The sequence below is a fragment of the Buceros rhinoceros genome, unplaced genomic scaffold, assembly GCF_000710305.1.
Source record: "Buceros rhinoceros silvestris isolate BGI_N320 unplaced genomic scaffold, ASM71030v1 scaffold11029, whole genome shotgun sequence".
Lineage (NCBI taxonomy): Eukaryota > Metazoa > Chordata > Aves > Bucerotiformes > Bucerotidae > Buceros > Buceros rhinoceros.
The window spans coordinates 7,590-29,215 of NW_010432118.1; the positions used below are offsets into that span (position 1 = coordinate 7,590).

At 48.8% G+C, this 21,626-nt stretch overlaps 1 protein-coding gene across 1 annotated transcript; it reads right to left on the reverse strand.

Moving 5' to 3' along the window:
* Window positions 1–4,940: 4,940 nt before the first annotated feature.
* LOC104500061 (G-protein coupled receptor 20-like) lies at window positions 4,941–16,227 on the reverse strand. Its single transcript, XM_010143656.1, has 2 exons — window positions 16,147–16,227; window positions 4,941–6,014 (listed from the first exon to the last, which is right to left on the reverse strand). The coding sequence occupies exon 2, from the start codon at window positions 6,003–6,005 to the stop codon at window positions 4,941–4,943; it is 1,065 nt and encodes a 354-aa protein (XP_010141958.1). The 5' UTR covers window positions 6,006–6,014; window positions 16,147–16,227.
* Between the last annotated feature and the right edge of the window lie 5,399 nt (window positions 16,228–21,626).

The following is a 21,626-nucleotide window of genomic DNA, read 5'->3' on the forward strand; positions in this document are numbered from 1 at the left end:
TGGAAAGAAGGAATCAGAGAGATGGGAGGTGGGTGAGTTTTGCCATGGCTATTCCCCCCTGCACCCCTATTAGGTCCCAACAGTCGAACCTGCCACAGAGCACTGAAATACTGCAGTGGAGTAATCAAACGTCCCTTCTGCCTGGGGACATGCTGCAATCTCCCAGTTTGCATCTGCTTGGGATGCCCTGCAGAGCACAGGGTGTGTGCCATGATGTGACATTTCAGGCGGCACCATCTAGCATAAGCATCACCCAGCACTTCCCACGACAGTCCTGCTCATCACGCAGCCCACCCACACAATGGATACTGCTACTAGCCTGTGAGTACACTCACCGCACCAGATCCCCCCTGCACCTCCTGCACCCTCTTCCCAAGGGTGACTGGACGAAGGCCCTCTTCCTCTTTCCTGGCATGTAGGAGACCTTCCTGTTTTCTCCCCCAAGACCTCAAAAGCTCAATACTTGTGGAGAAATCACTCTTGTCCCTTCCCTGGGCCTCACATGGGAAAGGGATCAAGTGCTCTGCTTTTAGTGTTTTTCTTCCTGAAATAGGAGTCTTCCAGCTCTGATCCAAGCACTGTAATCCTCCCCAGAGCTCCTTTTTCAGGACTAATGATGCCCAGAAGGGTAAAAGCAAGCCAAGCCCTCACTTGTTTTTGTGTGTCATCCTTTGCTGGACATCAAGTCCTTTTGTTCCTTGGCCAATTTCCCCTCTATCAACTCCCTCATCCTTGTTCTAACCAGCCCTCCCCTCCATGGACCTCCACATGTTGTTTAACTCATTTGCTCTCTCTTCTTTCCTTCTTCTGCTGTTACTTTGTCTGGGGCTCTGGTTCCTCTGCAGTGTCTTCCTCACCTTCCTCTGTCCTGGAGCAACTGTGGGGATCAGACCTGCCTCTCCTCCCAAATCCTTGCCCAGAGCTGCTCCTGCCCTGACGCGTGGAATGAGGCAGCCAGCAGGTACAGAACCAGCAGGGTGGCAGGTCCCTGTTTCTTCCATGCTGATGCAGGTGACCTGTGCTGATGGTCCAGGGAGAGAAAGAGGCTAAACTTTATTCCTGGGTACCCATCCCCTGGCAGCCCAAAAGACTGCAGACATCTGTGTGTCATGACTCAGGTAGGTGAGCTCATGGTTAGCAAAAATCTTGTCACAGGAATGACTGAGAGCTCAAGAAACACGTGAGATATTTTTCACGATCTTTTTTCGCTAGCCCCTGGGCAGCTGGTAGCTGAGGATGTTTCTAATTCACTTTACAGGATTTGAGATACGCAAGAGAACCACAGCACATCAAAGAGGACCGAATGCTGTAATTCCCCTGAAAGGCTGGAGATTTTTACAGAGCTCTTTATTGCTGTTAAGCTCTTTAGGGAACGTAGTCTTCTACTGCTGACTCGCTGGTGGTAGTACGATATGCAATGCCCATCCATTCCTATTACTGTTTCAGCCTCGGGGGATGATCCAGATCCTCAAAGGCTGCTAAGTGCCTGACGTAGTTTGAAACCATTGGGAATTTGGCTTTTAAATCTTTAAATAGTCCATATAAAAGACTGTCCTGCAAAAGCTGACTGGTATGTGCTTTACCTTAGCAGCTTCTGTATGTATTTAACGATGCACTGAATTACTCCCGTTGCCCCTGGAGGCTTCGCTGCTGGGTCGTGTGTGGCTGTTCTCATCAGAGAGAGGGCAGGTTGGGGTAGGAACAGGGCTGCTGCAATCCCTGCTGGTGGTTGCTAAAAGGCAGCCCAAGGAGATACCCTGAGCAGAGGGAAGGTGCAAATCGAGGGGTAAGAGCCATCACCCCAGCCTCCAGAAACACAGAAAACTGAAGGAGGCTTCAGCAACAATGAGAAATGGCAGGTGGAAGGTGCCCACCAAAACTGCATCATTTGGGAGAGTATTTCTGACAATAGCTGAGTTGTCAGTTCCGATTTTCAACTTTGTGCTCTTGAGCAGAAATGGGTGACTTTAAGCAGGGCAGAAGTTCAGCAAGTGCTGTACCCTGAGGAAAAGCAAGATGTGTAAACGATATGGATTAAACAGAGAGCACAAAAAGTCACTGGAAAGTTAAGCTAGTTCGTGAATGGTTTAACCTCTTTCCTATTTTTGAAGGCTGGGTCCTTGATAAGGGACCAGACCCTGCTTTGAAGCGGTTATAAAATGAAGAAGGACCGCTGAAAGTTCTGGAAAGGCAGCAGCCAAATAAAGAGAATTATCCAGTCTCAGATGGCTTTTATGAGGCGTGAATAATACACTGACTGTAAAGGGAACTCAGACTACTACAGGTTAAGTTTGCAGCAGAAAGATATAACTTCAGCTGAGACCCTGTTTAGGAACTTAAAAATCTAAGCAAATAATCTTAAAGGTTTTATACTGACCTCAAATGAGCAACTGCACTGAGAAAGATGCTAAGACATTTCTGTACATGGCAAAAACGCTGTTGATAGCAAAAGAATGGGAGGTGTGAAGATGTAGCTTGTTGGAACAAAGACACTAAAATAAGCTCTGCCCTGAGCCTGCACTTCTCCTCCCGTTTCTCTGAAGTAGTCTAGGCAAAAGACCGTACATTAACAGCTCTGGATACGTGACGCGCGTGTTCATTACAAACGGCTTAGATGGCATGGAAGGGGCTGAGACTGTGTTGTGGCTTGGTGGGCATGAGGTTTAGGGGCTTGCAGGGAAACGCAGACTTTTAAGGCATGAAATGTTTTCTCCAAATGAGAGGCTGGTGTGAAACGGTGGCAGAAATGTGAAGAGGCCAGCCTGGCCGTGAAGTCAGAGCCTAACCCTTGTGTGCTGATGCATCATTTACCATAGAGCTGCCAAGAAGGTGTCGTTGGCTGTTAGGTGCCTCTATCAGTGATTTGAAGATAAATGAGGAAATAGATGAGGCAGAAGGAAAAGACAGTGCAATTGGGCCCTGGGAAGGCTCACTGTGTTCATGGCTGTGTCTAGAGAGAGAAACAAAGACCAGGACAACAGTCTTACATCCCATGGGATAGTGCCACGGTGTTGGTGGCCCTTCTTGGAAGGAAAATCCTCTTCAGAGGAGTTGAGCTCCCAGTAGGAGGGCGTGGAGTCAGCTGTATTGCTTAGGAAAGCCTCAGAGAGGTCACACACCTACCAATGGCAATGGCTGTGCCCGAGGATGATCAAGAGCCTGATTTAATGGGCCAGCTGCAGCTGACAGCATCATGCTGATGTTCTGGGTGAGACCTGCAAGGTCCTTGCAGTAGCCAGCTGAACACCACCCTTCGAGACTGCAGATATATCATTTTATTTCAGGCACAGGACTCAGCTGCCCAAGCAGAAGTTAAAGGTATGGGAAGAAACAGTCAGGTACTGAGGGTAGGGACTTAGAGATAGTGCAGGACTTGCAGGAGAACCACAGTCTGGTGCAGCAGGTTCTAGAAGTGCGGTGACACCCTACCATGCCTATCATGATCTATCTGCAACTGTGCCCTTCTCCTGGAGGACTTTGGTGCTGGTTGAAGATGCATGAATTAAGGTGTCCCCATGTGCAGGTGGTGCCTGGGCTGCTGTTATATCCCTGGAGATCTAGGCAACGTGGAGGCCAGGGTTGCTTAGCTGGGAGGTCTCTGCTTCCACCAGCTGAATTGCTCTCCGTGGACTCCACTGCCTGAAACAGGAACTCAGACACCCATTTCCTAGGGATGACTGTGCTCATCTCTGGATAGATCCCTGTGTTGCAGTGGTGGACTGTTCAATTTTTATTACTGTTGGACAGGGCAACAGGTTAGGGGAAACATATTTGTTTGAAGCATTGGTTGTGTTGTGTTCCCGTGAAATGGAGATGGCTGTCGGATGGTCAGAAGCAGAGTACTCTGGGATGCCCTAGCTTGGATCAAGTCTGCTTGCCGTTCTGAATGGTAACAGCAGCGAGTGCCAGGAAGAGCTGTTCACTTGATGAGTTCACGGTAGCCTCTCACCTAGTGGAAGTCACTAGTCTAGTGACTTTGTACCAGGGTGAATTTCGACCTAGATATCTGGTATGGATTATTTTTCTGTCCTTGGAAGCATCAGCATTTAAGTGTCTGAGTGGACGGACTGCTTGTGTTTAACAGGACAGCAAGCCCTGATTCTACAGCACGCCAGGAGGAAAAATCGAAAAAGAGTAGTAAAGCATCCTAGTCTGGTTCTGCTTTTCATCTGGGCTGTTCTTCAGGGAGAGAGAGCAGAGCAGCAGAGTTTGCTGGAAAGCTTGTTCATTTTCACAGCTTTTGTGTATGCTTATCTGCAGTTTGGGAGATTTACTGATCCGGCGACGGAAGTGGAATGTATCCTTAACCCCTCCCCAGGCCTAGGCAACGTGCCTGGAAGCATGCACACGTACATGTATTTTTTTCTTATAGTTGAAATAGTGAGAGGAGACCTTACTTCATCTCCTCTTCCCTGACAAGGTGCAGACTTTTTCAGAAACAAATGAGTAGTTAGTAGTGGCAAATGGGTTACAATACTTTCCCACTCCATTGGCATCTGAAATCTTTGTAGTGGATAGCTCTGGAAACATCCCTCTTGGCCTCTACTCTTAAACACGTGCCCAAGACCCAAAACCTTTCACAGAAAACAGAGATTTTCTGCTTTCTAAGTCATCCTAGGGGTGCCGCATTACGACGTCAAACTGCAAAAGAAAACCACAGTAAAGAACTGGTTGCTAGCAAAATGTCTGTATTAAAATACAAAGAAAACTTTCCTATCGGGGACAGTAAATAATAGACTCTGTTTTTGTATTGGTACCAACAGCACTGCAAGTTCCATTTTCTGAGCAGACCACAATGTTCTTGAGGAATATATTCCACCACTGTCATTCTGAACATCAGCCTAAAAACCAAAGAGGTCAAAGACAATAGTACTGTGTATCGTAGCAATATTCCAGCATTGTTACACTGGCTTACTGCAGCCTGTCCCATCAGATTCGGGTTATATCTGGACACTGCTTGGTGACGGCAAGCTCACGGGGCTTCCTATTGTGTCTGAAAAGGCGATGATTGCATTGGAGTTCTTGTTCACACCCAGGATGTCCACACTGGTTTGCTCTGGCTCGGTTTTCCTGAAGATGTTTTTCATGGTTGACTGGAAGTTATTGGTGACAAAGCAGTAGACAATGGGGTCCATGCAGCTGTTGAGGCTACTCAGAGTCACTGTCACATGATAGACGAGGAGGCTGACATCGTGGGGCATGTCGGGGTTGATGGAGATTGCTACCTGTCGCACGTGAAAAGGAGTGAAGCAGATCATGAAGATGATGAGGACGGTGATAAGGAGTTGCACAGCCCTCATTCTCCTCTCCCGACTCTGGTGCATGAGGCTGGGCTTGGACAGAGCACACATAATCCTGGTGGTGAAGAAGACGATTATGATGAGGGGGAAGAAGTACTCGCAGACCATCAGGACCAGGATCTTGGAGACGCAGCATGCAGCAAACTGTATTGCCATGGTCAGGATGGAGAAAGTCACCACAGTGGCAAAGATCCAAATGAAGACACAGATCCCCTTGGCACAGGTGGGGTTCCTCCATCTACGTGAGGCCTCCGCCTGTACAATTGCCAGATAGCGGTCAACACAGATGCACGTCAAGAAGAGGATGCTGCAGTACATGTTGACAAAATAGCCAAAGATATGAACCAAGGAACAATTCAGGCAGTCCCCTGCACTGTAGAACATGATGATCCGGACAGGCAAGGAAAAGCCCACCAAGAGATCAGTAACAATCAAGTTGATGGTGTAAATAACAGAGGTGGTTTTTGTCTTTGTACGGAAGCAGAAGACGTACAGTGCCAAGCTGTTCAGCACAACACCCACCAGAAAAATGATGGCATTGACTACCATCAGGGCAATCCACAGGCTGTAAAATTCTATGTACAGTTCTGTGTCGGGGTGGATGAACTTGGAGAACAAGTAGATGCTGGATTTGGGTTGCTGGGTGGCGTTGATAGAGTCAAGGGCTGGCAGTTGGGTGGAGGAGGTCTGCATGGTCACGGACATCCCAGCGATCTGGAAGAAAACAAAGAGGTCTGTTGATGATATGTCAGCATTCCTTAGGGCTCAAACTGTTGTCACCTAAGAACATTTTAACCTACATATCTGTACATCTTCTGTAGTTGTATACATTGCTGTACTAAGCGTCTCATCTGCCAGTATGGGATGGCCAGTAATTGCCAGGAGCACACTTAGGTTTATAACGACTGTCTTCCAGTGGTTCCAAATGTATGTTTGGAAAAGACACACAAACCCCACTTCAGGTTTCTCTTCCTCCGCCCTGTGCAAAAGTGGTTTCAAGGCCAGAGCAAGAACAGCAGTGTGAACTACGCTGAGGAGAGCGAAGGAGAAGGGAAAGCTGGGGCACCTACACACGGTCATGTTTGAGTCAGCCATGTGGCAAATATGGCCCAGAGAAACAGACGGGGCTGCTGAGTCCAAGCAGGGTGCATTGGTGCTCCTGGAGTTCACAGGCTGTTTTCTGCTATGGCTGGGAGAGCCGGGCCAATATGAGGCTCCTACCAAGTCTTCTTTCCTGAACGTGGTGCTTATTCTTTTGAGTCCTTCCTACACTGAAGCAGCTTCTTCCCAGCTGGAGTCTCTTTGTGCCCTGCCACGGGAGCAGAATAGTGCTGGCAACCAACATTTGCCCAACCTATTGGCGCAACCATAGCCCCAGCATCTGACTCCTAAAATATCACAACCCTTCCCTGGACCAGGAGACCCCATTAGAGAGTTACATGCAGCAGTGGTTTCAGGAATTGTAAGACCTTCCTGAAATCAAAGGATGGATGATTTTTTGCAGGAAAACACAAGCAGGTTGTGTGGCGTGTTCTAGAGATCTGCACTCGCAGCAACACCAGCCGGGAGATTTCAAACCAAGGGCGACAGCCACTACTCCTGCCAGGGTTTGACAGTTTAATTTGCAAATCATTCCTGACTTACACACTATTTTAAACTGATTTGTATATTAAAAAGATAAAAAAAAAGCCCAATGTATACAGAGACTTGGCTGGTTTCAATAAAAATAAATGGTTGAAAAATGTCTGGAATATTTCAAAGCAGCTGAGAAGGACTTTGAGGTTAAAAAAAATCAGCTTGAATCAGCAGAGAACGATGCTGAAAGACTTGACTTATGAAGGTTTGAAATCCCTGCTACCAAAGAGCCAAGTGCGGAAGGGCTGGGAGACAAGGAGCTGCAAACACATCTCCCGGTGCTCCCAGGAACTGCAGTGTGCCTAGGCTGCGTGTCTCAGCAAGGAAGGCTTGAACTGCTAAGGGAGTCTGGATACCCAGCTCCCCCAAGCATGCCCTGTCCTCTGGCAGATGGCTTTCTGCCTGCACTAACCCTTTTTGCTGCTTTTGGGGATCAGGAGGATGGACTGGAGGTGTCCCATTGTCTGCGAGATGCTTCAAGCTGTTGGTGGCCATATACATAGCAGAGGAGGAAACTAGTAGGTCAGAGCCCTTCAGTGAAAAGTGGGTCCTCAGGAGGGTTCCTGCTGGTCAAAAGCAAGTGTTTTGTATGGATGGTCCTAACTGGGTCCAGAGACAGACAGCTCTGAGCCTGCCTGACAAGTGCCAAAGCCTTTTCCCACCCCGCCACCAAAAGCTTGCTTGTTGAGCTAATGAGCTAGAAACCCCTGCTAGCTGTAACTCTCAAGCTCTCGAACTCCTCCACACCTCCTGATGAAAGATGGTGGCTTCCAGCTCTCTGGGATAAAGATCTGGGGAACTGAGATTTAGGGGAAGAGATTCCCAAGTCTCTGTGCGTTTGCTGGACACAGCACTCCTGATGTGTCCCACCAGTGCTGAGCTGTGTCCCTCAGCCTGCTGGCAGTGTTCCTCCCAAGGCTACCCAAGAGGATGTTGGTCTCCTTTCTCACAAGGGTGAGTTACTGGCTCATGTGGAACCTGGTGTCCACAAAGACGCTCCAAGTCCTCTGCAAAAACACTTTCCAGCTGGTTATATTCAGGCTGTACTGGTGCATTCCTCCCATCCTGGCAAAACCTCTGCTTGACCGTCTCCTGTCTTTCAACATTCCCTGAACAGCATGGTCCCAAACTGGGCGCCTCACCGGTGATGAGCTGATGGAGGTAATAACTCCCCTCCTTCTGCTGACCGTAACCCTCCCAGTACAGCACAGTGTGTGCTTTGCCTTGCCTGCAGTGAGTGCGCGCTGTTTGCTGGTCCTTGGTCAGCCTAAGATCCACCAGAACTCCCAGGTCCCTTTCAGCAGAGCACTTCCCAGCCTGTGCTGTGATGGGAACAGGCAGGATTCTGCGGAGGATCGAGTGATCCAAGTGCCCTTTCCTGCCCCTTCTCACTTTGGAGAGGGCTGAGAATGAAGTAAGTTTGGTAATGGTCAACATTCAAGAACCAGAGTCCTCATGGCATGCTACAGCCTAGACATGGTTATTCTGTATGGTTCACTCAAGCTGGGTGAGCATGAGTAGAACATTTGTAGAGCAAAAGCAGAGATCAGGACTGAGAATTTACAGGACCAGGTGTGAAAGTTCCCTCTGGAAATTGGGGAAGTGACTTTGCCATCATGGTGGAGCTCAGGTCTGTTGGCCTGGTGTCTGGTGGCTTGCTCTAGCTTCTTTTTACTTCTCATCTAGTCTGTGGAAGTGGTGTGGAAGAAAGAGCTGGATTTTAATATTCTTGAACTTGGAAGGATATTTATAACCAAATGGCAATTCATTTTGTTTAGGTAGCCACTCAAGCCCAAGTAGTCGAGTTGTTCATTGAAGTGGCTGGTGCTCAACCATGAAGCCCTCCTGAGCTCAAACCCACTAACTCCTGTCCGCTTTTGCACTCATGCCATCTCCAGCAGCAACTGCATGTTGGAACATCTTGTGTTTCCAGAACGACCACATTGCCTCACCCTGCGCTGAACTCCTGTGGCAGCCAAAGCAGCGCACATGATCACCTTGTTTTGTCTGGGTCTGGTGGAGCCTGCAGACTCCCGGGAGAGAGTCTTGCCTCTACATTTTGTGCCAAGCTCGCTGTCAGTGACTTACGGGAAAAACTGGACCCAACACTGGCTGAAGGTAGTGGACTTGCAAAGTCTGGCACCTGAAAAAGACGCACGAGGAGGATGCAGAACACTGGCCCATTTTCTAATGATTTCTCGATATTCTCACCATCTGATCTTCTCTGTCTGTTTGTTTCACTCTTTAGTTACAAAAACAAACCGAAACCAGCAGATGCCTGGATCTGCTCCCAGGTTTCTCTTTGCAGATGCTGTCAAGAGGAGCACTGAGGAAGCCACAGCACCAGTGCAAACCAAGAAATAAAGACTTTGTTGCCCCTTGAGCACAGCACGAGCTTGTATACCTGTGTTCATACAGGTTGTCGAGCAAGGGAGAAGAAAAATCACCCATCCCATCCCTTAGAGTGTATTGACTCGCATATGCATTTGTCGTCTTATCATAATTCAGAGCTGACTGGCCGTCAGCTCTGATTTTACACTGTGTTAGCAGCATGCCTGTGCTGGGAGATTTTTCTTTGGGCTCAGATCCTGATACCCATCTCACATTTTTCCTTTTGTGCCTCAGTGAAACCACTAAGCCAAAATGCATTGAAATGTTCCTCCTCACAGTGCTATTGGGCACTGCGCATGGGGCACTTTACAGACTAACAGAAAAGGGCCCCCTGTGAGTACTGTCCATGCACGGAAATGAAAATCATCAGCATATACGGTGTGATGGCTTACACCGTCACCTCTTCCACTGAGCCCCACGTGCAGTGAAACAAAGTCTAGATACAGATAAAAACAGGTAGCATTTTGTTTGCCAGATGGAATATGCAAAGGAGGAGCTGAATTAGAGTTTGAATCTTTCCCCAGTCCATCGCTGCCCTCTCTGACCTCAAAAATCCAAGCGACTGCACGAAAGAAGCCCTAACAAATTTAATTAATTCTGAAGATTTCCTCACTGACAGGCTGTGGCAAAGCTGCCTCTTGGGCTGCAGTGGGAAAAATCTTCCTCTAATCAAATCGTTACTGATAGATGTTTGGGTGAATGGCCTTTCCTTTGTGGGACTGCCCTCATCTCTTGGCTCACAAGCAGGAGGGACAGAGAGCTGGACTGGCAAAGCATCAGCATTCCTCTGACTGCTTTTAATGAGATGGAGCTGGACCAAACCCCCCGTTAACAGCTACCAAATATTTTTCCACTGTGGGTCTCCAAGCACTTGACAAAGGTACGTTGCCCCATTTTGCAGCGGGCTGAACAAGGCACAAAATGGCAGCGTGACCTCAAGGCTGAGGAAAAGGAAACATTTCCCCAAATTTCCAATTCTGCCCCTCCCTCGCCCCCAACAAAAAGTTACATCAACCAGGTCTCTCTCTCCACCACCAGAAATACTGGTGCAGGTATTAAAGTGAGTCAGTCCAGCTACCAGTCGCCGTGGAGCGGTGGAACACAGCAGCCAATGGGAGGTCATGACTAAAGGCATGAGAAGCTTTGCAGCCTCCTCAAACCTTTATTTTGCTATTTTCGTACTATTTGTTGCTTGCAGCTCTGGCACGGGCTCATGCAGAGCTACAAGAACCAACTTACCTTTGCTTACAGAGTATATAGCCCTTGTGCTAACCCCCCTCCTAAAGTCTTCACGGAGTTTGGAGCTCAGCCTTCTTTATACCTAATTTAGCTCTCAGTCCCCCAGATTTCCGTGCAATCCCTGTCTCTTAGAGCTGCCAGTTCGCAAAGCCCAAGTTGGGTAAACACGGATCCTCCTGAGTGCTGTCTGACTGCGCCAGTTGCCCTGTGCTGTTACTCTATACCTCTCAGGCTGGGTTTTGTCTGTCTGGCTGTGAGACTGTGGGTAGCATTTCCTTAAAAGTACAGCAGGCATCTGGGTAGAAATGGGATGAGGGGAGGGATGGAGACTGGAAGTTGACCTGGCTTCCCTGGTTCTGCCAAAGGTCCCTGCTCAGCGCTGGGAGAGGGGCACTTGCTCTGAAAGACTTTCTCACTGTTGCGTGACATAACCAGCTCTATTGTTTTGGGGCCAAATAGGAAACAGATGGTTGCTGTGTTGAAAGCAGGTCCTGCAGTCTCTTCCCTTGCTCACTCCCTGCTTGGCATCACGCTTGTTCGTTTAGCGTGGGCAGCTCAGTTCTACGCCTGCCCCAGGAGGGTATGCTTGACCATCTTGTCAACTTCAGCCCTAAGCCTCACCTTCCACTTGCTGAAGATATTTGGGTTCATTTCCTTGTCCCAGGAGACTTTTGGATCTGGCTGAGGAATTCAAATAATGGGGTACAAGAGAAAAGGCAGGTCAGCAACTGAGCTTTGTCCTAACTGCTCTCCAGAAGGGTTATTTATCGGTGTGTGCAGACAGGATCTCTGCCTGCAGACCCAGAGATGGAGAACAAGAGAGCCATGCACTGGGATCGGAGAGATGAAAAGGACCTTAACAAGTGTGAAGCGAGTGTTATTTAGTATAAACAGCTTCAGCTCTCTCATCTCCCTGTCCTGAATAGGAAGACCTGATATGACAACCTGGCTCCTGTATCATCCCCTCATCCTTCTCCCCCTGCCCTGCCTGCTGGTGTTACTCTGCTGCCTGGGATGGCAGCAGCATGTGTTTAGTTTTGCAGCCTTCTCGTGTTTAAAGTTCCCTGGGTGATTTATCATCGTATTTATAAATGAAGGGTTAAACTCACTCACTTTCAGTTTAAATTGTATGATTCTCCTTCTGGCAAGCTTTCACTCAACTCTGGCTCAAACTGGCCAAATATGGTGTTTTTGTGCATGTCGAGGACCTTGCCCTATACATGGTAGAGCTTGTTCTGTGTGCCTCATGCTCAGCCTGGGGAGGGTGGGTTTGCTGACAGTGGGAACTGAGGGAAAAAGGGGGAGTTAGGGAATTAATCAGCTCCTGGGACAGAAAAGCTGGTGCCCTAGCCCTCAGGCACAGAGGTGGGAATCATAAATGAGGCTATTCCCAGGGCAGGGAATATCCCATATTTGTGGGCATCAGATCTCTGTTCTGGCCTGATTCCTGGGCACTGATGTCTCCTAGAAACCTCCAGGTCTCTGAGTGGCCGAACAGACTGTGTGAAGCACCCAACTGATGGGCAATTGCTGTTGGAAATAGTCAAACCCAGTTCAGACTTGGATTATTCCTTCCCCTCCAATGCTATGGCAATAAAAGTTGCTTTGGAAACAGAAAACACCTAGTTTTGTGACTGCCAGATTAAATGACACCTGCTTTCTTACAGTTTCACGTCTTGTGGTGGCTCAAAGGGCTGGATAATGCTTTGCCCTGGTTGAGATGTTTATTTTAACTTTTTCCCATGTGGACACTTGGCTGCCTTAATGAACACTCACGTTCCAGATCTTCCCTTGGCTCCAGTACTTGTTTGACTTTCTCCTCTCTTTGCTGCCTAATTTCCTGAAAATTGAGGTGATCTTTCCCTTCTGCCAAATTTTTGGATGAAATTAGCCAACAGATTGAAAAACACTAGGAGGACGGAAGAAACCAGGGCTGACAAACACACAAATAGGCGTGGAGAGCGATTCTTGTTTCCTCTAATATGAACCTACAAGGAGTTTGCTGGCACTCTCCACCACAGCTCCTTTCACTTAGGTCTTATTCCCTGCAAATTTACATTTGCTTTGGCATTGAAACGCTGCAAGCAGGGCTGGATGGCTTCTTCATAAACAGAGAGTGTTGCCTGCCTCCTGTTGTTTTCCTGAAGTGAAATAATTTGAGATTTATACCAAATCGTGTCTTCCTCATGGCAGAACCAGCCTGACTGGGACAGATGATAGTTCGTTTCCTGGTGTTTGCGCTGGTCAGCCATGGCGTGCTTGCCCCTGCCTAATGAAGAGCGTGATGGCCAGCAGCTCCTACTTTGTCCAGTGGTTTGAATGGTCATGTGCTGAATTACAGCCTTTGGAAGGAGAAAAGTGTGAACTTACTTCGCACAACAGCAAGAGGCATTAACCCCTCCTCCTGACTTCTGCATCTCTAAAGTTGCCCATGAAAATCAGGTTTCCCCTCTGGCCAGAGCAAAAACTTGGATGTCCAGTCCCAGACACAGCCAGGGATTGTCCTTCAAGTCACGTAAGCAATCACAGTCTAAGCATGTGTGGCAGCTCATGCAATGTTGGTTGCAGGGCTGGTGTTGCTGATGTGCTATCGAGTCATTTGCCTCCTGCCTGATATGCCCACTTAGCCTGCATGTAGTCCTTCATCTCCAAGTTCCTGCTGTGGATGGGTGATGGGTATGGCCATCACCAGAAGAGGTGATCTGAGCTCCACCCACCATGCTGTGTTCAATGCTGTGGGTGGATCCTATGCAAGGGGATCCCAGCAAGTCTAAGGCTAAAATAAGGTCCTCTGAGAGTGAGGGACTCAGATATCTGGTTCAGTTTGAGACAAGCCACAGCCTGTGTGTGCCCAAGCAATGATTTAGCCCAACAGGTCATCCTGGGTCATGAGGGGTCACTGTCAGTTAAGAGGGAGAGGACAACAGCTCCACAAACTGCATTCCTCTTCTTCGTGGAGCAAAGTGACCCAGATGGGAGGGACTCCACTTGGCTTGCCCCAGATGCCCCCTCTCTGCATCCAGGCTTGAATTTGCTGCTTAAAACCAGGTGATAGATCACCAGTCCTGGACACCCTAAAGACAATCTATTTAAAACTTGGAAAGATCTGCATGGTCCTCCCCCAGCCTTGTCCTGAACATGGATGGAAAATATGGAATAAAGCTCCCAAAGATACACACAGCAGAAAATTCATGAGCTGACAGATTTCTAACGAGCTTATACCTCCTCTATGCCCATTTGCAGCAGTAATGCCTCAGCCTTTGGAAGAAGGAGCCCACATCTACATCTACAAGCAAGCAAAGAAGCAGGATTGTGCATACATCACCTCTCCAGACCTGCAGATGTGCACCCAGCAGCGGAGGGCACCCGGAAGTCCTTCAGCACATCTCTGGCTTGCTAGTACTGGTCACCGTAAAGTGCTAATAAAGGGTTATGCCTTCAGTTGCTTGTTTATTCCACACTGTGAAGAAAAGTCCCTCCTGAAACGTTTAGGCATCTACAATATCTTATTGATACTGTTGCATTTTTCATGTCCCTCTTTTCTGTGTTACCAGATCTTGGCCTTGGAATGACAGAAATATTCAATGTCTTAGTGAACGCTCTATAAAGCATGCTGTTAGCATTTAAGAGACCAATATCTCATTGCCCCCCAGGACTGGTACCCAGTGCCGTCTGTCAGGAGGGAGCGTGGAGTGACATCGCTGCTGGAGATGCCATGTGTTTCTAGCTCTGATACTTGAGGAGAAATCAGAGCATGGCTTCCTGAGAGTATTCCTCTCTGTCCTTTGTGGACCAGTATAATGTGAGGGGAAAGCACATATTTTGGGGAAATCTTTTTGACAAGAGGGTTTAATTTAAAAAAAAAATCACTAAATCTGAAAGAAATGTGTGGATTTGGAGTTTTATAGGTCCAGCCTGTAGAGATGGATTTCTGGGATTTTGGGGTTTTCTAGGATTTTTTTCTGGAATTTTTTGGGAGGTTGTAACAGTATAGGAGAAATGAGTTTGGTTTGATTGCAGTTATGGTAATCCATCAGGCATCTCCAGGGACAAAGAGCTGGAAATGTCGGTTTGGGATAAAAGCTCTCCCGGCTGTGTGCAAGGAGAGCCCTGCAGCGAGAATTACCATAGCGGCACATACCGGAACTTTACAGGCAGGTGCAAAAAACATTGTGGGAGATTAAACTGAGCAACATCTGGCTTGTGTATTGTTGCTTGCTTTTGAAAAGGAGATTTTTAATTGCAAATTTAGCAATCTTTGAGTGCTTTTCCCTCTTTCTGCCTTCAGCCTGCTCTGTCCCTTGGCAGGAAGCCCGAGGACAGCTGGGGAAGAGCAGCAACGGAGGTTTGCTGTTGGGGAACACCTGGAGTCCTGCATGGCCCAGGAATGCAGGGCTGAAGAGGCAACGCTTACACCTCAGGGAGCACAGGGAACAGAGGTGATACAGATGTGGGTAGGGAGAAGGGGCGATACAGTGAGGAGAGGGGTCAGGAGCACCTTGAGCAGCAGGGCAGCCCACGGCGGATGCAGCTCTGCAGCCCAACACTCACTCCAAGTTGTGCTTTCTGGGCTGCAGGGAGAAACTGAGGCATAGAGCCATGTGTGAATTTGGCCCAGGGAGCGCAGCGAGATGGGAGACCTGGTCAGGGAGGAGACGTTTTTTGAGGCATCCCAGGAGGGACAACCAGATCTTAACCTCTTGGGAAACTGTTTTCTATGGTTTCCTTTGCTAGGCACTGTGCTCCCAGTGCTTTCAGGGATTTGCAAGTTTGGGATTTTCCAGGTTAACCTGGAAAATCTCTGAGCTGTTAGTGCGCATGTTGCTGTGAAAGCAGGGGGCATTTCTGAAGGGGCCTGGTTAAGAACCTTGGAAAGGATCTGTTTCTCCTTAGACTGACCCAGAAAGCAGATTCAGAGACAAAACCCAGCATCTTTCCTAGACCTGAGCTTGCTGCATGGCCAAACAGAGGTAAAACATCCCCAGTCATTGCTTACCCTGTGCCAGGCAATGCACCATCTCCTCTCTTGGCTTCCAAAATGAGCCTGAACGCATTGCCCTAAAATTTAGTTGTGCCTGAGAATACACAGGTGCAAACAAGACATCACCCCACTCCTCACAAGAGCAGGCATAGTGCTTTTCAGTGAGGAAAAGCCAGGACCTTCACACAATTTTCATCACTCTCCATCTCCTTGAGAAACAACCAAATACCACGCGCTGCCCCCAAACCCAAGAGCAGAGAAGCTCGCAGAGGAAGAAGCCCCTGCAGCCCCTCCCAGCCGCCGGCAGAGCCTGGCTCTCCAGGCCGGACATCTCCTGAAGAATTTTCACATCTGCCACACGGGCAGAGCCAGGGGCTTCCCGAGCTGCTCATCCACAGGTTTGGTGAAGAATCCTCGCCACTGCCACCCCTTCCAGGGCAATTGCCCCACTCTCCGCTTTGGAGTCCAGCCTCCAGCAATTCCCCCCTGCCCCCACCATCACCTCTCTGATCCCATGTCCCCCTTTCTCTCTGACCAATACCCCGAAATATTCACTGCAGTGGTCCCTGCAGCGTATCCCTTCACGATGGACGGACTTACCTCTGGCCCGATGTCCCTCTTAGAGGAGCTGCCGGTAAGAAAATGTCCTTATTTCCTTGTGGACCTGAATGCTATCGCCCCAGGAAAGAGACATCTGTTCCTACAAGCAGAACAACTGGAGTGACTACAGAATATGAAGAAATGCCTAATCTCTCTCTTGCGCTCTCTCTCTCCCCCCCTCTCTTCTAAATATAGTCTTGCAACTAATGGGAAAAAATACACACTACCAAAAAAAAAAAAATTTCCACTTGTCTTTAGTGTTCAGAATTTCTCCCCAAACATCTGGCTCCTTGCCCTAAATCTCTCTGAAATTTACAGAGTGCTGGAAACACTACAGAGGGCTCCAGTCGTCCTCACAGTGTTAATGCCTCGGCATCTCTAGCAAACTAAAACTGTCGTTGCTGCCCCCCTCTTGTCCCCTCCCCAGGTCAATTTTCCTGTGTCCCTGTGGGAGCAAAATCTTTTTGCTGAGAACTCACCAGCTCGAGGCCACCGCAATGCCACTGACCCCCCACCATGTGACATGAGAGGAAAATACCTCTTTTCATCTTCCTGATATGAAGTGGGATTAGACAGAAGCATCCCTGGCAGTTGCAGGAAGGTGGTGGACCAAATGCTCCACAAAGCCTGTGACATGCTTTGAACGAAGCCAGCTGTCCAGACCCTGAGAAAAAACCTGACACGGGGAGACAAAGGGTGACACTCACACTTTGGTGACGCTCTGACTGCGGTCATTTGGGAGAGGGGTGAATAACATCTACCCACGGACCGGGATGAATGGATGGTGGGAATAGAGGGTCTGAGGTTCCACAGAGGAGCCCTACGACATGATCCTCCACCCGCATACAGCCCTTCCCTGCTGGTGGTGGAGTCACTGTAGTTACCAGGTCCCTCTCAGAGTGGCCATTCAAGTGTCCCTTCACCCTTGGCTGCGTAAGAGTCGGAGATTGGGCAAAGCTTAACGAACTGTCCAGTTCTTGAGATGGGTTCAAAGCACATGGGCAGATTAGCTTTTGAGACGTCTCTGCTGACCAGTGCTATAAGGACCCAAATCTCCCAAATACCCCAAAGTCCCACCTCGTGATGGGATGTTTCCTGCTCTAAACTGGGTACCAAAAATCCCATCTTTTGCTGGGCGTGTACAAATGTTCTCTCCAGGAGGGTTTACAGGAGCATTAGAGTTCCCTTCTTGGAAAAAAGGCAGAAAAACATTGAGGAGTCGCATCAAATTATTTGTTTAGAAGGACAGGGAGGATGGATGCTGGATTTTAGTACCAGCCCTGGGCCGCTCTTTCCTTCACCCTTTAGATAGAGACAACACTGGTGCCAATGCAATCAACATGCAGAATGCGGCCCGTCACAATGCGACAGGATCAACCGAGAGGCATTGAATTCCAGGCCAAGAGGCCAAATCCATAAATAGAGGAGAGGTAAACTCCACACATGCGTGTCTCACTGGAGCACAAACAGTAGCTATGGTTATTAGAGAAGGTTGACCTCATTTTCTGGAATTAGTTTTTCACCCTGGATCTTTCCCAGGAGGACAGAGCTGATCTTTTTTGCCGGTTATTTTCTCAATTTTCTATTTTGAGTTTTCTCGTATCAAGGTGCAGATTCTTCCCCCAAATTCAGGAACATCCTCCTTGACTCCACGTGCCCCCTGATCCAGGCATCCAGCCTTTCACAACTGACCATATCAGGCACGTGCCCAAGTTCTCATCTGCTTCTCACTTCCTTATGACTTGGAAAGCAAGTGTGATTGGAAGGCCTCCAAGAGTCCTGTCTGGGTAATAATCTTGCCTTCCCTTCCTTCCATCTTGGGAGTTGAACAGGGGGAAGAACAAAAGAGAAAAAAACAACCTGTAATCCAGTGTTGGACAAGGCAGATGAACTTGGACACTGTCATTCTTGTTGTCTGTGGTGGCAAATTCTTAACTTTTCCCCACCCTGTCAACAAAACTTCTGTACTTGGAGAACAGCTCTCCAGAGGTACAAATGCAAGACTGAAAGGAAGAGACTCTTCTCCAGGATGAGATATTGGTACCTACGCTCTGTTCATCTGCCCAGGGACTTCCTGGCCCGTCCTATGCAAGGACTGGCTTGGTTTTGTGCTTTTGCATGATGCGTGAGAACATTATTCCCATCCCTGTGCACAGGATAACGAATGCCCTGCACTCCCCCACTATCCCAGCCTCTCCCTCCTTGCTGGATTTAGAGCTAGACTTGGAGTGGCAACAGCTGCAACGTTTCAAGTGGAGCCTGAGACAGCGCAGAGCATGCCATATCGGGAAGCAGATGCTGCCGTTAAAGTGGAGAAGGCACATCCGGGCTCATGGCCACGCTTTGTCCCAGTCATGGTTCCCACAGTTGACTTCAGGAGGAGTCGTAACCGTAGCTGATGAATGAAAAGCTTCTATCATATCTTGATTTGCAGTCATTTATCATCCCCTCAGAGGGAGGGGGATAGGAAGAAAAAAAAGTGGAGCTTTAGGAAGTGGAAAATTTTCAAGCTTGTTCACTGAATCTGCAATGGTATTAAAGATTACAGTGAATGTAGGTGGAAGAAGGTACTGAGTCAGCTGAAATTAGCACGTAGGAGAAGGACTAATAGTTACAGCAGAGAAGGGTGCTACTGGCCTGTAGTAATTCCTAACAATCCTTTAACCACGCCGTGTAAGATAAGGAAGGGACAGGGCTCCATTTAAAAGACTTTTGTGGCACAGAGCAGCAAAACAGGAGGCCAGACAGCTCTGAAGATTGTCAGAAATCTGATACCTCACACCACCCTGGGGAGGTGTCTTCTCAGTTTTTTTCAGGAGAAGGATTTACTTTCCCAGTCCTGGTCAAAAATCACAGAATCACAGAATTCTTTAGGTTGTAAGGGACTTTAAAGGTCACCTAGTCCAGCCTCCCTGCCATGAGTAGGGACATCTTCAACTAGATCAGCTTGCTTAGAGCCCTGTCCAACCTGGCATGGAATGTTTCCATGGATGGGGCATCTACAGCCTCTCTGGGCAACCTGGTCCAGTGTTTCACCACCCTCATTGTAACAAATTTCTTCTATCTAACCTATATTTACCCTCTTTTAGTTTAAAACCATCACCCCTATTGGTAAGGCCCTACTAAAAAAGCCTGATCCCATCTTTCTTGTAAGCCTCCTTTAAAAAAAGGCCACACTAGTGTCTCCCCAGAGCCTCCTCTTTTCCAGGCTGAACAACCCCAAGACTCTCAGCCTTTTCTCATAAAAGAAGTGTTCCGTCCCTCTGATCATTTTTGTGGCCCTACAAAGGAGAACTGAGTGTCCTTTCATCCCCTGCTGCAGCAGAAGAGATCGAGATCGAGCTCAGCATAACCAGCTGTTGCAGGGCTGAGAAGGCACATGGCTGGACTGGCTTTCAAGATGTCTCTGTCGACCAACTCTGTAAGGACCTAAACCAGAATCTGGTGGCTGAACATGGCTGCCTTTTTTAATAAGAGTGAGTTTAGGGTCTGTACACTGAACAGATCTTCACAAATTACTAATCTTCTTCAGTGGCGAAGGAGAGCTTCCACCCAGGAGGGTCTTGGACCCAGACCGATGGAATCAGAGCTCAAGAAATTGAGGAGCCTTTACCATGCTGCATGGGGAACACCAGCGAGAGGGATCCTCACTACATGGAGGGCACTGAAGGGTGGGATCTTCACTGAGCTGTCTGGGAAACGTCTTTTCATCATCAGCTTCAGAGAAAGTGAATTCACATGGCCATAGAACACCCGTGTTAAACCCTCTCCCATTTACCCTCCAAACACAAGATCTTGAGACATTTTCCCAACTGTCTTGCTCCTGCATCACGAAGCAGAAGAACCAGAAGGAGAAGTGGGAGCAAGTAATACACTCACAATAAACACACGCCAACATGAACCTGTCCTCTGAAGACTGCTCGTAGGGGAGGTTGCCCAGCTGATGTAGCTGCAGGGTTGCTGGAGGGGCGAGAGCAGATGGCCTCTGCTCCCTGCCACCTGAGTAAACTCTTTGTTATGGCAGACTAATGGCATGGAGAAGAGTCTACGTCCATTTACTCTCCCCAGCTACTGTTCCTTGTAGAAAAATCTGCCCCAGAAGATCCCCAGGCCTTAATAAGTGCTGAAAAACACTCCTGTATGTCCCCATGACATGCACCACCCATCAGCCCTAAATTCTTGATTCTCTGTAGCCTCAGGGGCTATCATGGGATGCTGTGACTCAGATGCAGAAGGGACCCAGAGAATTGGGTTGGTTCTTACAGATGGACCAAGGGTGGAGAAGTTGCTGTGCTGACCCTCTTCCAGGAGTCGCCTTTTACAGAAGATAATTGCCAGGAAAGCACCACATGGCATCTGGTTTAGGGGGAAATCTGTGGACACCGAGACTCTCTCAAATGTGTCGGAATTTCCCTCCTCGCAAAAGGGGTTTTGCTTCAATCCCATCACACTTCCTTATTGTTGATGAGTGGGACTTACGTTGCCTTCCCCTGGAAGGCGAGCCTTGGACAGCAGTGTGGGAACGTTGTCAAAGGACAAGGAACAAAGCACTGGCGTCTGTCCCAGCTCTGCTGCAGATCATAATGGAGCAGCGCAGAGATCTGGCAGGTGCTGCCAGATGATGAAAACACCTGCCCTAACACTTACAGACCTCTGCCAGCAGCGAGGAGAGGGGAGAGAAGCTGGTACTTGTGGGAACAACTTGTAGCTATTTCGAGCTGAGAAGGGACAGGGAAAAGCCCTGACCCCTTGTCCTACACCCAGCTTGGGTCCTGCTTGGGTGGTGGGTGGCAATCTCCTTGCCAGTAAGGAACAAGGGTGGGAGGCCTTGTGGAAAGGCATAGGGTGGAGATCAAGGACTGGGTTCACCCCTGCAGAACTCCTACCTGTACTCAAGCTGAGTCAAAGTCTGCCCCTTCAGAGACGCCAGAATTCAGATGGGTGCAGCAATCCCGTGGCAGAGACCATGAGGTGGCCACAACTGAGTATGCAGGGAGAAGGGTGTTCACAGGGTGTTTGGGCTGGAGGTTGCTCCTTGTCCCTCACTCAGTCCTGCTCCACCGCCTGTGCAGGAGAGTGCTTCAGCTGCTGGGCTATTCATTCTCTGCTGTTCTCGTGGTGATCCAGGCATGCTGTGCTGGGACATCTGGGACATCAGATGCTCCTTTGGGATCTGAACCCTGAAACATTCATGATGGCTTTGCCTAAGTGTTAGCTGGGGAGGCTGTAGGGACAGATCAGAGCCCTCTGCACTGAGCCCTGGGCAGAATCTGCACCCCTCTCCTGCAACGCTGGGGCAGACACAGCAAGGAAGTAAAGAAAACGAGCTACTTCTGCCTGGAGAAGGAAGGCTTGGACCACTGCCCCTGGTCACGTTCAGCCCCGCAGGCTGACTGCCTGACTCTCAGCATGGGCTACAGTCCGTGGTGAGCCGTAAAAGATGGTTCAGCTGCCTCTGTACCGGCACATCAGCCGGGTCC

Excerpts from the sequence above, each read along its gene's own strand:
- LOC104500061 (XM_010143656.1), bottom strand. The coding sequence starts at position 6,005 with ATGTCCGTGACCATGCAGACCTCCTCCACCCAACTGCCAGCCCTTGAC.